Below are 16,911 nucleotides of genomic sequence, written 5' to 3'. Positions count from 1 at the left end.
TTGGCAGTTCTGGGTCTTTTATGGTTCCATATAAATTTTTGGATTATGTGTTCTAGTTCTGTGAAGAATATCATAGGTTATTTGATAGGGATCACATTAAATTTTTAGATTGCTTTGAGTAGTACGGCCATTTTAACAATATTAATTCTTCCAATCCAGGAGCATGGGATATCTTTCCATTTCTTTGAATCCTTTTTCATTTCCATTATTAATGTTTTATAGTTTTCAGCAGGTAAGTCTTTTTACCTTCTTGGTCAAGTTTATTCCTAGGTATTTAATTTTGGGGGATGTGATTTTAAAAGATATTGTCCTTTTATATTCCTTTTCTAATATTTCATTGTTAGTATTTATAAATGCAACTGATTTCTGAATGTTAATCTTATTTCCCACTATTTTGCTGTATTCATTGATCAGATAGAGTAGTTTTTGTGTGGTGTCCTTAGGGTTTTCTATATATAGTATCACATCATCTGCACATAGTGACAGTTTTACCCCTTCTCTTCCAATTTGTATACCTTTTATTTCTTTTTCTTTTTTCTTTTTTGGCTGATTGCCGTGGCTAGGACTCCCAGTAATAGTTTGAAGAAAATCAGTGAAAGTGGGCATCCTTATCTTGTTCCTGATCTTAGTGGGAAGGCTTTCAGCTTTTCTCTGTTGAGTATTATATTGGCTGTGGATTTGTCCTAAATGGCTTTTATTATGTTGAGTTATGTTCCCTCTATGCCCTTACCATTTTGATAAGAGTTTTTAAAATGAATGGATGTTGAATTTTGTCAGATGCCCTTTCTGCATCTATTGAGATGATCATGTGATTATCAAATTTTCTTTTTTTAATGTAATGTATTACATTTGATTGATTTGAACCATCCTTGTGAACTTGGATGGTCATGGTGTATGACCTTTTTCATTTATTGCTGGATTTATTTGGCTAAAATTTTGTTGAGAATTTTTGCCTCTATATTCATCAAAGATATTGGCCTATAATTTTATTTTTTGGTAGCATCTTTGTCTAGTTTTGGTATTAGGGTGATGGTGGCTTCATAGAATGTCTTTGGGAGTGTTTCTTCTTCAATCTGTTGGAAGCGTTTAAGAAACATTGATATAAGTTCCTCTTTGTATGTTTGATAGAATTTGCCTGTGAAGTCTTGAACTTTTGTTTATGGGAGTTTTTTTAATTACATATTCAACTTCATGTCTAGTATACCACATCTTCTTTATCCATTCATCTCTTGAGGGACACTTAGTTTGCTTTCATATCTTGGCTATTGTAAATAATTTTGCTATGAACATTGGAGTGCATGTATCTTTTTGAATTAGTGTCTTTGATTATTTTGGATATATACCCAGGAGTGGAATTGCTGGGTCATGAGTTTTATTTTCAGTTTTTTGAGAAAAGCTCTATATACTGTTGCTACAGTGGCCACACCAATTCACATTCCTACCAACAGTGTACAAGTGTTGCCTTTTCTCCATATCCTTGTCGATATTTTTCTTTTTCTTTTCTATTTTTTTTTTTTTGCTTTTTAGGGAAACTTGCAGCATATGGAGGTTCCAGGCTAAGGGTCGAATTGGAGCTACAGCTGCTTGTCACAGCCATAGGCACAGCAACACAGGATCTGAGCCTCATCTGTGACCTACACCACAGATCATGGCAATGCTAAATCCTGGACCCACTGAGTGAGGCCAGCGATTGAACCCACATCCTCATGGATACTAGTTGGATCTGTTCCCACTGAGCCACAACAGGAACTCCTTGTATTCTTTTTGATGATAGCCATTCTCAAATGTGTGAGATAATATCTCAGTGTAGTTTTGATTTGCATTTCCCTGAAGATCAGCAATGTTGAGCATCTTTTCATGAGCCTATTGGCCATCTGAATTTCCTCTTTGGAAAAATGTCTATTCAGGTCTTCTGACCATTTTTTTAATCCAGTTGTTTTTTTTTTTTAATTTTGAATTGTAATCTTAGCCTTTTATAATAAATGAAGCATTAATTTTCCCCAAAATTAAAACTAGAAAACACTCATATAATACTTACCACACATCAAGCATGTTATGTGTATCAACTCATTTACTCTTCACACTAGCTCTGAAGTAGATGCTACTATAGCTACATCTTAGTAAGAGAAATGATACACAAATAGATTAAGTAACCTAGCTGTGGTTGTCCAATATAAAAGTATCAAAGTTGCGATTTCAACCCAGGCAGTCGGCTGCAAAGCCTAGCCTCTTAACCACGGCACTAGGAATTTGTCAGTCATAACTACACCTTGCCAGTAAACAATACAACAAGCTTTAAATCTCCTCAGGTCAATATTTGTCTTAACTTTTAGAAAAAGAAGTAGAAATTTGTATTACACATAGAAGAGCTTCATAAATACAGCAGAACTATAAACATTCAGTAGCGTTTGATGTATAAGCTTTGAGATGCAAAATATGATCAGTTGAGGGATTACAAATAATATAGGGATATTTAGCATAACAATTGGATTGACTCATTTATGTGTTTATTAACTCATTCAATAAACATTTATTGAACAGTTCTTATGTACCTGGTACAATAGCAAATTTTTGTATATATTTTTTAAATTAGTGTTGGTGAGAAAGATCTGTTTGAAGAAATTCTGAAATGTGGTTTTCAACCTTTCTAACTCCTCTTGTTTAAATGCCATCACTTACTATAAGCTTGCTTATTGGATTTGACCTGTATACCCAAAGAAGATATTTACTATGCTTTCTTACTTTGACACCAGATGTTTCGTGTTTATTAATAATAAAGGGAGTATAAGACTTGTATTTTGGGGTACTAGAATAATAGCCTTTGTTAATTTACCATGAATAGATTTTAAAGGCATATAATAAATGATTTTACTATACTTTCTCTTTCCAGCACCATTTTGCTTTTCTCTTTATAAAGACATCATTAATATGCCTGCTGGACTTGTGATTTGGGCTTTCTTGAAACCTATGTTGTTGGGAAAGATCCTGTATGCACCATATACCCCCGTCACAAAGGCAATAATGGAAAAGGTTTGACTGTTATAACTCACATTTTCTATCTTCAGTATTGAGATGATTTTAAAATAGTCAGCTTCCAAATTTACTCTAGCTGGCTCAGATTTCTTTATAGCTTACATACTATTTCCTTTGACTTTCTGAAACTCTTAATTAACAATTCTCAACTTCAGGCCTGTATATGTGTAAACAGCGTACATTGGATGATAGCTCCTTCAAGAGAAATGAACCATGTTGACACTCGAGAGTGAGGTTAGTTAAAGCAAAACCTCAGATTTTTCAATTTATCTCCAAAAGCAGAAAAAATTTCTACAACTGGCATCTAACTTTGAAAGTATGTAAAAATAGTGGCACTAGAGAAAATAATACTGGGACATTATATAACTAGTTTGAACAAAAACATTTGCTGAATTATAGATTCTTGGCTTTGTATTTGATTGTACAATTTAACATCTTCCAATTATATAGAAGACAGATGTTGAGAAAGACAACATTATTAATACTAACTGTATTTATCATCCACCTAATATAAGCATAATAACATTTCTCTCTCACTTTTAAAGTTGGCTTAGTGATTTGAATTATAAACTGGATGCTTTTAAAAGGATGGAGTAAAAGTGGGGAAAAGATCTCTGCTTTACCATTATTTAGTCATAAAACTATAGTTTATGTAAATATAAATTATTGTTTAGGTCTATATAAAAATGGACATGAAGTCATAACTGATTTCTAGAAATTTTTTCCATTTTAGTGTTTATATTTTAATAGCTTATTTGCTTTATTGACTATGCATTTCTACACAGTTTTGTGTAAATGAAATCATTACATGCTTATTTTCTAAGTGCAATCTTTTTTTCTTTCCTTTTTGCTTGACTCTCACTTCTTTTCTTCCTGCTTAATCCTACTCTTCCTTGTAAACTAATGTATGTTAGCATTCAAGCATGTGTCTTTCTATGATTTTCGTACATTCCTTTAATCAGTTATATGTTATTATATTCTATGCATGTTCATATACAGAATCCTTTGGTCATTGTTTGCATAATTAAAACGAGGTTTCATTATAATACTTTCCTACGTATTTCTTTAGTCACACAACACCTTGTGGCAATTCTTCCAATTCAACAGATATAATTTATTCCTTCTTTTTGAAGATTGCAAATTTTTTCCATACCATAGAATTTGCTTAGTCAATCCCAGTTGTTGGGCATTCATTTTGTTCCCAGTGTTTCCATGTTGCTCATGTAAACAGTATGACAACAAATAACTTTTGTGCAAAGGGCTTTATACCATGGTATTTTTATTTCACTGAAGTGAATGTTCAAGATGGAGGGATTGAAGGATATTGGATTCTATTTTTATGATTTTTGTCAGATTGCTTTCCAGAAAAGGCTATACACATCCCTGTCTACCAGCAACACATAATAGTATCTTTCTTCTTATATCCTTGAACTAGTAGCAAAATATGCTATTGGATAGCTTGTGATAATTCCAGAAGACATGCTTTCATTTTGGCTGTAAATTCTCTGTGGACATGAAGTAAACCCTAAATTTTCTGTAATTTTTATAAGTGATCTTGACCCTATGAAAACTGCCACTTAAAAACTTTTGTCCATGTGGGAAATTTCTGACAATGTTTTACTAACTCCACATTTTAGAACTGTTTCTTAGAGTTATGTAACTAAATAACCTTAAAGATAACTTTTCAAAAATATAGGAAAAAATACTAATGGACCAGACTGATTTCTGTTTCTTTGTGTTTAAGTCTAATGTAACTCTGAGGCAGCTGGCAGAATTAAGAGAAAAATCTCAAGAGTGGATGGATAAGTCACCACTTTTCATGAACTCCTTCCACCTGTTAAACCAGACTATTCCAATGCTCCAGGTAGGAGACGGTTCTGTCATTCACCTTCATATGAATTATAATTCTTTGAGATTTTAGTCACCTTCATAATGGGGCTGGGAAGATAGTAACTTAGAATCCATATTTATCAGATTAAAATTTATCAGACCTCTAGAGAGCAGGTCTGAGACAGGATAACAGATCTGTCACTCATGTTTGTAACCATCCTCACCTCTCCTACCACAATTTCTCTGTCTGTAATTCAGAGGTAAACCATCTGACAAGTTGATCCTGAGACAGAGCTAGTGAGGTAAATCTATTTTCCAAAAATAAGATGTGGTAAAAACTACTTAAAATATGCTGATTTTATTATATTTCTAAATTATGTCTCGTTATTTTAACCAAACCAGTCTTCCTAAAATACTAATATTCTGAAAAGTAATGTTAAATTCAGGGAGATCTTTGCTTGAAACATTTGACACTCCAGGTTAAAGATTTGACAATGCAGCTCAAATCCAATGAACACTAGTTGAAAAGTGTAATCTGGAATTCTTATAAAAGATGCAGGATTTTCTGAAGATGATGCAAGTAGTGTGGGGAAATGCTCCAGGCTCAAAGAGAGCTATTGGCAGCTAAACATCAAGCAGCAGAGTTAGATCCATTATCAATTTGAGAAGAGAAAATTGTCAGGAATGGTGACAACTTAGGAACCTCAGGAGAGTATGGCTTTCACATCAAAGAATTCAGAAAGGCCCTTGGAAAACTAATGGAGCCCTAGAAGATTTTTGCAACAACAATAAAAATGCCCTTCTTTGTAATCATGCTCAAGAAGTTAAACATAGAACAAAGAATTTGTGTCATACAACTTTATTAGAAAAGTCATATCCAAGAGATACTTTACTCTGTCTTTGTTTTGACTAACAATTAGTCCATGGTTATTATAAATAATAAAATTAAGTTCTAAAATATATATTTAACACAATTATTATAAATAAAATTTTCATCACACATCTGCCCTACAGTTTACTGTTAAATTCAGTTCTAATTTTAAGCATGTCCATTTTAAGTGAGCTTTTTTTAAGTGAATCTCAGATAACACAAGCTACATGGACAGTACTGACACATGTATTTTCCTCAGTGGAAAATTGATCTTTTTCCCCTAAAACTCTTTTTCTGTGAACAGATAAAAATCCCACACATATTATTTCATTAAGGAAAGTTTTGATGGCTAAAGCAGTCAATTAACAAGGGGTATGATCTATGCATAATAGTTCCAAAGTACAATAATTTGCTAAGAAGAAATTCTGTGACTATTTCCGTAAAGGGATAATCTTTTTTTTAAAGGGATCCTGTAATGACCTAAAGATGCTAAACAGTATCTTCATTCTATCCAGACAAAAGAAGTTATTATTCTTAATTATTGAGGAAAATTTATTTCTAAAACATGTACAGAATTTGAAACTTAAAGCTTTCAGCACATGACCTGGCTTTGCCATTGTGAACTCTCATTCTTTCTTTCATTTTTAACCATCTCTACGATGTTCTGATTATCCTCATGTGTGTCATTTCAGTTGGTCCAGCAAGTAAAACAGTCAAATCAATAGTGTTACATGAAACTTCAGTTACAAATCATTTAGGGAGAAATACATTTCTCTTTTTTTTTTTTTTTAAACTCCTTTTGCTTTGTGCACACTGACATAGAGGTAAAAGAAAATGACTGATGCTTACATTTGAAAGAACTCTTTACATTAAATCTACAATTTTATGCATTTATCTTATGTGTCAGTGAAAAACCACCAACTATTACAAAATAGGACAAATTAGATGACAAAAGAACCAAAAAACAATAAAAATTATATCTGAATGTGGAAAGTATTGTACCCATAGTGTCTTCACATGCTCCTCTTCTGTGTACTTATGCACAACACATTGTTCCCTCGGATAAATGCACCCCCATACTTATTCTTCAGTTCTCCGTTTACATACTCCTCCATCTGTTCCAAGGCAACATTCATGTAGCCATCCAGGAAAACCAGGGTCCGTCAGTAATCCATTCCAGAATTTAATTTTACCACTACTGGTTGTCCAGTGATTTTCTTGAGGAAGTCACTGGGTGTTTGCTTCTTCATACTCATTTTAACAATCCTGATCAGAAATTTGGGAGTTAGGAAACCTGAATGCTAATCCCAGCTCTGCCACTTAAGTAGCTTTGTGCCTTGGATAACTCATCATTTCACCTCACCAGGAGCCAGGTTCCTCACCTCTCAGCCAGGATCAGAACCCCCACTCCAGGAACCCCACAATCCCAGCCTCCCTGCCATTGTGAGCTCTTAAACAAGTGACTTAGAATACTTGCTACAGTTTATGGATCTCTAAAATGATAACCACTGCGCAAACTTGTGAAGATCATCTGTGTGGAAGCATTCGAAAATAGTATTGTATATCATAGACAGGATTGATTGTAACGAGAGATGGAAGAATGGAAGTAGAGTTTGATGCGTCACCTCTGAATTGCAGTTCGCACAGTGCCTTGCTTATTAGTAATGCTCTGATTCAGGTTTTCCACAATGCACAAATTAATTCCTAGTAAATAGTTAGACGTTAAAGACCTTGGGTTATCATGGTGTGTAGCTATGTGATAGCCATCTGTCTTCATGCTACCAACTACTCTAAGATGCCTCAGCAGCTATAGATTTAGCCAATTAAATCTATTTTATACATACTCTGTTAATACATAATATTCTTAATCATTTATCTCCATGATAACATAACAAGATATTGATAAGACGGAAAGAATAATAAGTTCTACTCAACTATTCTTTCTTTATTTTTTATTTTTATTTATTTATTTATTTTCTTAGGGCCACACCTACAGCATATGGAGGTTCCCAGTAGCCTGGGATCCTCCATATGCTGTAGCCCAATCAAAGCTGTAGCCACCAGCTAGGGAACTTACATAGCTTTTTGGACCCTAGCTTTGTCATCTATTAACTGGGGATAGTAATAGTACTTACCTCTAGGTATTATTAAAAACTCAGTGAGAAAATCAAGGTAAATTCAATTAGACAGTTCCCAGCACATAGTAAGATCTCAATAAGAATTACCTAGTAGAACAACTGTAGTGATAGAATTTTCGTCTCCTAATTTGGAAGTTAGCTACATAATCCTTTATATTAAAGCATCTGTTTTTTTTTTCTTATCAGTCTTTTCATGTATATAGAATAATTTGAAGTTTAATCATTAGTTTATTTTTCCATGTTCACATAGCTGCACTTAGTACAGTGTAAAATAATACCTTAATAATTTACATTTAACTATTCTGATTAGATACTACTTTGCAGGAAAGTAACCTGAAGCTGGAAAAGGCTGAGTGCTTGCTGAAAGACTCACAGCTGGGAAGTGGTAGGATTAGAATATAAATCAGTTTTGTCACGTCAAATTCCACATAGACATCAGTTTGGTTTTTGTTGTCGTTTTGTGGTGTTTGCTTTTTTTTTTTTTTTTTTTTTTTTTTTTGCTGCACTGGCAGCATGTGGAAGTTCCCAGGCCAGGGATCAAACCCACACCACCTGAGTGACCCAAGCCACTGCAGAGACAACAATGGATCCTTAACCCACTGTGCCACAAGAGAACTCCCTAGACATCACTGTTTTTTAAAGTTATTTTTAGTGGTTGAGTATTATTCCATTGTATATATTACCATATCTTCTTGATCCACTCAGCCATTAAAAGGAACGAAATACCTGCATTTTTAGCAACATGGATGGACCTAGAAATTATCATGCTAAGTGAAGTCAGTCAGACAATGAGACACCAACATCAAATGCTTTCACTGACATGTGGAATCTGAAAAAAGGACAGAATGAACTTCTTTGCAGAACAGATACTGATTCACAGACTTTGAAAAACTTATGGTTTCCAAAGGAGACAGTTTGAGGGGTGGGGGGATGCACTGGGATTGTGGGATAGAAATCCTATAAAATTGGATTGTGATGATCATTGTACAACTATAAATGTAATACATCCATTGAGTAACAAAAAAGTTATTTTTGTTTCAATTGAACAAAATTCAATTATGAACCATCAAAATTGTGCATAACCTGTGTGAAAAATAAATGATATTATAGCTGTAGAGAAAAAGGATTGTTAAATTGAATATGATTTCCTAATATTGTTAATTATGGTCATATTGGCCAATTTAGCACAGTGACCAGTTTGTGTCTTTAGAGAAGCAAAAACCCAGCCTTTCAAGTGATTACCAGCCACACCCCTCTTTCTTTCTCAAAGATGTGTGTGGGAGCCTTTGCATGATGATGCATTGTTTACTGCCTAATAGTGGTACCTCATTTCACTGTGGGTGTCATTAGAGAGACAAATGATTAAACATGTTTTCTTCTTGTACTAAAACTGACTTCTTATTATTATTCGTTAGAATACTCTAAGGAACCCCTTTGTGCAAGTTTTCATCAAATTCTCTGTCGGACTTGATGCTGTTGAACTATTGAAACAGATAGATGAACTTGGTGAGTCCAGATTGACAAAACTGTTATTCACTAGTCATGTCAGAAATGTGAAAAACATTGTCCCATATAAGATCTTCTTTTTTTTTTTTTTTCTGTATTTGGTTTCTCTCTAGCTATTCTGAGGAAAGTAAAATTCTGATATATCCATCCACCTTCTTCCTAGTTAATTGTACAGTTACAGATAGTAATGAATATTTGGATACCCAGTGTCCATAATTAGTTTCAGTAATTATAAATGCAACATATTCTGTATAAATGCAGCTTGTCCTTCAATCACAAGTAGGTGGCTAGAAGAGGTCACCTTTTTTTTGGGGGGGGTAACTTGATGAAAAAAGCAAGTCTATAAAGACATAAGAAGATAAAATGGTTTATTCCTGGCTACATTTATAATTTTATCTCCACTGGCCTCTGTATCACTTTGACTACCTCAGAATGTAACCAGAAGAGGTTATAGAGTTAGCAAAAGCAAAACAAAGACAATACAGAGACTCAAAAAAAAAAAAAACCTAAATCAGTATTCAAGGTCGACTCCTCCTCTCATGATCATTTAAAAGGAACAGGCTGAAGAGGATCAAAGAAGGCTGTCTGAACTTATGCATTCCCTCTGCCACATCCCCACCTTCAACCTAAGAGATGCAAGATATTTAATTCAGTCTGTGTCTGACTCCCTGTTGCTATGCAACCATGGATATGAGGAAGAGATTGAGAGCATCAGAATTTGGCAGCAGTTGAGCAAATGCCCCTCCTCCTTCCCAGCGCTACTGGGACTTAAGTGATTTAGGTTGTAAACCAGTGCGGAGGAATTATGCCTACACTTACATGGTGTATAATTGTCTGTACTTTATGATCGTTAACCCAATTTGACTAAAGAAAAATATTAGTGATTTATTCTCTAAAAGTATCATTTGGGTAAGAAAGCATTTGATCAAAATATCGGGGATAAACTACAAAGGTCTTATATAATTTTTTTCATTCTTAACTGTAGATATAGTAGATGAGTTTTAAAATTAAAATAAAGTCAAAATGACTCTAGCAGTGAGACTTGCTATTTGTATAACTGTATATTTAACTTAGTATCAAAAAGGTCGTGTAGTTGGAATTTGGGAGGCACTGACTTCAGAGCTCTTTGATTCTGTCTACCAGCCCTTCTGAAGAATCCTTTACAGTTGCGTTGATTTCCAGCGGCCACTGGAGGCCACTGTTCAACCACAGCTTTACCCCTCCCCCACCAACGTGTATATCCAGCAAAATATTTCACTTTAAATTCTAATGAGAGGTTCATTTCAGAAGTTTCCCTCTGTGAGAAGTTTCGTCTTCTACCGGACAGTGGTAGAGAGAAGTTTGGGTTCTGTGAAGAAAGATTTATGATATTCACTGTCTTCTCAGTATTCACGATGATCAAATCAGTGAATATTTAATCGGCCAAGTGATTTATTAACTTACAATTTTATATTTACCCTTTGTCTCAGTTGATTTCCTCATAAGGAATCATGAAGTTGAAGAGCAATTAAATTCTTTTTCTTCCAGAGTAATTACCTGAAATAAAATCATGATCATTTTGTTCAGCTTACTATAGGTATCAATAGAGATAACTCACATCAAGTTTTAAATCAAACAATATTAGAAAATTGTAACTATGTCTCATAGATTGTCATAGTCTCCTGAGAAATGAGCCTATACCACAACTTATTGAGTGATGTTGTTTATGTGTTTCTACACACTTTGCATGGATTTCCTTGCTTAAATTCCTACATGCACATTTCCTGAACAAAACAAGCAAATTTTTGTTTATTCAAATCTTTCATCTCTATAGTTTTCTTCCTAATTAATGCAGATAGATTTTTTTAATTATTCACTTTTAGTCATTGGTTAATTAAACTGTAGCAGAATATACTTTTGGATTAACTTATATCATTCTTTGTACTTGAGTTTACTGTGTCTGTTACTAGTTCAACATTCTCCTTAATGAACATTTGCACAACTGGCTACATTTTCCCAGAAAAAGAATCCTGGATTTTTTGAGTAAATTCTACAAGTTCCTATTATTTATAATCTAGTTTAAGTTTTAATACTTACCAAAAAAATCAGTATTTTGTCCCATTATTACTAGAAACATTATAATACAACATTATAATATGCTTTCTCTCTGTTTATTTTCCTTCTTTAGATATTCTAAGGCTGAAATTAGAGAACAGCATTGACCTCATTGATCATCTTAACACACTGTCTTCCCTGACAGTAAATATTTCCTCCTGTGTATTATATGACCGTATGCAGGCAGCCGAAAGCATAGATGAGATGGAAAGAGAGGCTAAAAGACTCTACAAACGCAATGAACTCTTTGGAAGTAAGTGTTATTCTACTAGAATTTGAGCTTCTCTTTGTACTAAAATTGGCCAAATTCTTCGCTCACTTCTTTCATCCAGAACTCAGAAAAGTAGTCAGGGTGAGGCAGAAGGTACTGTCCCCTCTGATGTCCTTATAAATGAGAACCTTTCATGTAGTCAACCAACCATATTGTTTGAGGAGCCTTCGATATGTATAATTATGTGGTTAAAATTAAAACCAAAAAGGATTACACAGTCACAGGGTGAAGCTAAGTCCATCCTCCTAATCAGTCAGATTATTTATTTTAAGGTGTGTGTGTGTATGTGTATTTAATTTCAGTAAGTGGCTTAAGAGTGATATATTTAATCTGGCCACTTAGTTTATGATTGTATTCTCAAATTCCTGTTTTGAACCTCTGATGTTGTCACTTTGAATTAGCCATCTTTTCTGAACTTAACGGTCACATTACTAACTCATTTGCCTGTTTGACTGTCGCCTATATATACCTTCCAAACAATGAATAATGTCAACCATAAAATAACCTTTCTGATGTTTTTGCCATTTTATTTTTAGGTGTTATTTTTAAGCTTCCTTCTAATAGCAGCGGGCACAGAAGCTATGACTCTGGAACTATCTCTCTTCCTCCTGTTATGAAATATACCATCCGCATGAGTCTTAAGACCTCACAGACCACAAGAAGCATAAGAACCAAGATTTGGGCTCCAGGGCCGCACAATTCTCCGTCACACAACCAGATCTATGGCAGGGCTTTTGTTTACTTGCAGGATAGTATTGAAAGAGCAATCATTGAATTGCAGACTGGAAGGAACTCCCAGGAAATAGCAGTCCAGGTCCAAGCGATTCCCTATCCCTGCTACATGAAAGACAAGTAAGTCCCTGCACTTCCAGCCCTTGAAAATATTCGACCACTTTTTTAATTCACTTCTTTCATTCATTCACATGTATCGTTGAAAGAGATAATGTTCACCCAACCTTTGTCAAATGCTTGTTTCTAAGAAAAAGTCCACAGTATATGGCACAGCTCACAAGAGCTGCTCTTTGTTACTGAGATGATGGTAAAGTTCTTACAAAATGATCCATGTTTTCTTTGTCATAGCCCTTAGTCTTCCAAGGGCTTTTGCCCCAAAATTAGGAGAGTTGGACTCTAGACCTGAGTGCATTGCTGCATGATTTTGGTGTTAACCCATTCTAAACTGGTTTCACTTTTCTCTAGTCGAATGAGTGCGTTAAACAAAACAATCTTAAAACCACTTGCAGCTCTCAGATTTCACTAAAAATCTGTGAGTACAAGATTAGTTTTAAGGAAAATAATTTAATAAGTCACATTATTGATCAACCTTCTAAGATAAATCTTGTGCTATCTAAAACTATCTTATGTATTCTCAGTCCACTTGGTAGGAATTTCTCTAAAATATTTTTGCTAAATAAACAACAAATGTAAAGATCATGCTTTGGACAATTGAATCTAAATGTTCAAGAAGTTTGCCAGTCAGGTAACACTGATATCTCCTTCACTCTGACCACAGTGAGAAAATAAGGTTGGGGGATTGTTTTTCAAGCCCATTCTCCTACACAAAAGCTTGAGGCTAGCTATTACTTTAAATGCATTGTACTTGTTATTCAGCTCAGGTATTGCAGTTTATATACAATTCAGATGGGTCTGGATTTTTTTTTTTTTTTCTGTTTCTATCAATGCTTCTGTTTCCTTTGGCTGCTTCAAGAGCTATAGCTGAGATGACGTTATGTAGCCCTTTGTGCCACAGTGATGCAGGGAGACAGAAGAGAATTCTGTTGGCAGGTTGTCAAGGTTAGCGGCTTATTGTGGAAGTCAGTCAGGACCTTGCTGCCTAAACCATGTGTGAACCGCAACACCTTGTGTGAATAGTAAAGACCTGTGGTTTCAATAGTGTCTAGAATGGTAGGCACCTGCATGTTTTTTTGAAGAGTAAAGTAACCGTGCTCTGCATTCTTCATCAGAGTAAGAACATAATGCCTTATGTACACATATAAACTCTTTGTTGCATAGAGTGCTTTCACATATATTATTTCATTTGTCCCACCAAACAACCTGATAAAAAGGGAGCAGATATTGGGAGTTCCCGTCATGGCACAGTGGAAACAAATCTGAGTAGGAACCATAAGGTTGTGGGTTCGATCCCTGGACTCACTCAGTTGGTTAAGGATCCAGCATTGCCTTGAGCTGTGGTGTAGGTCACAGACGTGGCTCGGATCTAATGTTCCTATGGCTGTGGTGTAGGCCAGCCAGCAGTTGTAGCTCAGATTGGACCCTAAGCCTGGGAAGCGCCATGTGCCATGGGTGTGGCCCTAAAAAGCAAAAAAATAAAAGGGGGGGGCAGCAGCAGATATTATCAGCCACATTTTCCAGATTAAAAAAAGGAAATCCCAGAAAGGTAAAGTAAAGTAAATTGCCCAAAGTTGAATTGTTGATACTGCACTGGTCCTTCAATTACAATACCAGAATTTTCTCTTTCATACTATACCAATCCTAAGATATACAGTTCCTTGGAAGAAACATTAGCAGGGATTTGTTATTAATGAATGAAGTTCTTTGCCTAATTCTAGAGCCAAAAACAGCACCAAGGCTGGACAAGAACCAAGATAAAATTCATTCAGCGAATACTCTTTAAGTGCTTTCCCCATGCCAGACAGTTTCCCAAGAACCAAAAATATTGGATGTGGCACCAACCCTCACTCCTCCCCCACCCCAAAAAATCCTTCATATCTAAAGTGAAAATGAATGATAGTGATGTCATGGTCCATTAATACTTGCATTTTCCATGGGAACTTGAAAGTAATTCCTTGACCTTATACATTAAAAAGAAAATAGCTTTGGGACATTTCTGCAAGTGAAAGCTTCAGTAGAACCTTCTATGTAAAACAGATCTATGTGAAACAGAGTTTTTCTCATTGAAAACTACTCCTTTGCCTTAGCCCATAGAGGGTGGCTAATGTCAGAATTACAGTTCTCAGGGTATGGTCTGTGGACCAGTAGCATGAGCATCACCTGGGAAATTGTTTAAAATGCAAATTACCCACCCCACCTCAGATATACTTAATCAGAAGCTTATGGGTGGGGCCCAGAAATCTGTTTCAATAACCCTTCAAGTGATTCTGATGACTCAGGTGTCGTGGGCCAGCCACTCAGGAATATATTTGGGGCCCAATGAAGTATTTCAATGTCTCTCTAGCACATTGCCAGAAAAAGCATTTCTATACTGTTTACAAAACATCTCCTGGAGCATTGTTTTCAAGAATCCAGGAGTTCCCGTCGTGGCACAGTGGTTAACGAATCCGACTAGGAACCATGAGGTTGCGGATTCAGTCCCTGCCCTTGCTCAGTGGGTTAAACGATCCGGCGTTGCCGTGAGCTGTGGTGTAGGTTGCAGACGTGGCTTGGATCCAGCGTTGCTGTGGCTCTGGCGTAGGCCAGTGGTTACAGCTCCGATTCGACCCCTAGCCTGGGAACCTCCATATGCCGTGGGAGCAGCCCAAAGAAATAGCAAAAAAAAAAAAAAAGAATCCAAAATGTTCTTTTGGAGTTCCCGTTGCGGCGCAGTGGGAACAAATCTGACTAATAACTATGAGGTTTTGGGTTCGATCCTTAGCCTCGCTCAGTGGGTCAAGGATCCAGCATTGCCAAGAGCTGTGGTGTAGTTCACAGACACGGCTCGGATCTGGTGTTGCTGTGGCTGTGGTGTAGGCTGGCGGCTACAGCTTTGATTCAACCCCTAGCCTGGGAACCTCCACATGCCATGGGTGCAGCCCTAAAAAAAAAAAAAAAAAAAAGCAAAATGTTCTTTGTCTTCATTTTAAATCAAATGATTTTGAGTTTTATTTTATTTCATTTTGAGAAATTTGATTTAATAATAACTATGAACTTCCAAAGAGCAGATAAATACAGTAATTTGAGAAGATATCTTTTAGCGAGATAAACCAATCATCTACTAGTTTTAAATCTGCCTTTTAGATAAGAATTTAGTTTAGACAGAGAGTTTAGAGCTTTGCAGTTATATCATATAATAATTATTTTCCTGAACAGGACATGCTCAAACACCCTTTAAACAATTTGGCAATTTTATCTAACAATCCAGAACTGTTGTTTTACTCTTGCAGCATTACAGCAAGGAAATAATGCACTTACTGTTAAGTCAGCTTCATATTTCATAAAGAAGTCATATTAATAATTATTCTCAATTTCAAAACAGGTGTATAATTTCAAAATAAGAAGAAGTGTGTTCTTTATATGTTACAATCTGCAAGTGTGGCATTCATTTTGGTCACTGGATTTTTGTTTTTTTTGTTTTTGTTTTTGTTTTTTCCTACAGCTTCCTAACCAGTGTCTCTTATTCTCTTCCAATCGTGCTCATGGTTGCCTGGGTTGTATTTATAGCTGCATTTGTAAAAAAACTTGTTTATGAGAAAGACCTTCGGCTTCATGAGGTATGTTGCAAATATCTTCTTATTATAAATAAGTTCTATCTGTATGCAGTTAATTACTATGATTTTAATCACACCTCTGTAGACTCAGAAAGCTTGATCCATACCTTGTGAATTCAGTGGAAAAATATTTAAGAATATTTTAAGTATCTTTAAGAATCATTAATGTGGCTGGTATGGCAATATTTTGTTTTCTCAAAAAATTCCATAGGGAGTTCCCGCTATGGCACAGTGAGTTAAGAATCTGACTACAGTGGCTCAGATCCCTACAAAGGTGAAGATTTGATCTCTGGCCCAGCACAGTGGGTTAAAAGATCCTGCATTGCCGTTGACACAGATATGGTGTAGGTCCCACAGCTGTGGCTCAGATTCGGTCCCTGGCCTGGGAACTTCCATATGCTGCGAATGCAGCCATTAAAAAGAAAAAAAAAAAAAAAAGGAAAAAAAAATACATAGAAGTTATTTTACAAGGGCTTCTGAAAAACAAAATCTGAGTACAATTTATGATCCTAAGAGTAATGTTTGCCGAAGAAGTTACCTATAGGACTTAGGATTTAACAGAGGAAATTAAACATTAACAATAATTATCAAGGCAGAAAAAGTTGTTGGCATAGTAACTAAATGAGTCTAAATGAAGATACAGATACACATATAGATATGGACTGGGACATAGACAAGACATATGGCTTGTTTCAGCTCTCAAGAAGCACATTCTTTCTTTCTTTT

At 35.4% G+C, this 16,911-nt stretch overlaps 1 protein-coding gene and 1 pseudogene across 1 annotated transcript in view; one reads left to right on the top strand and one right to left on the bottom strand.

Moving 5' to 3' along the window:
• ABCA12 (ATP binding cassette subfamily A member 12) overlaps window positions 1-16,911 on the top strand; it is a 206,306-nt gene that overhangs the window by 121,343 nt on the left and 68,052 nt on the right. The window contains 6 exon segments of the mRNA XM_021074975.1: window positions 2,891-3,030; window positions 4,778-4,897; window positions 9,288-9,378; window positions 11,546-11,725; window positions 12,280-12,595; window positions 16,074-16,188. Of these exon segments, the coding sequence (XP_020930634.1) occupies window positions 2,891-3,030; window positions 4,778-4,897; window positions 9,288-9,378; window positions 11,546-11,725; window positions 12,280-12,595; window positions 16,074-16,188 (962 nt within the window).
• LOC110256962 lies at window positions 4,905-7,714 on the bottom strand (annotated as a pseudogene).

The sequence above is a fragment of the Sus scrofa genome, chromosome 15, assembly GCF_000003025.6.
Source record: "Sus scrofa isolate TJ Tabasco breed Duroc chromosome 15, Sscrofa11.1, whole genome shotgun sequence".
Classification (NCBI taxonomy): Eukaryota; Metazoa; Chordata; class Mammalia; order Artiodactyla; family Suidae; genus Sus; species Sus scrofa.
Note: the sequence above shows the minus strand (reverse complement) of the source record. Positions and strands in the feature narration are given on the sequence as shown.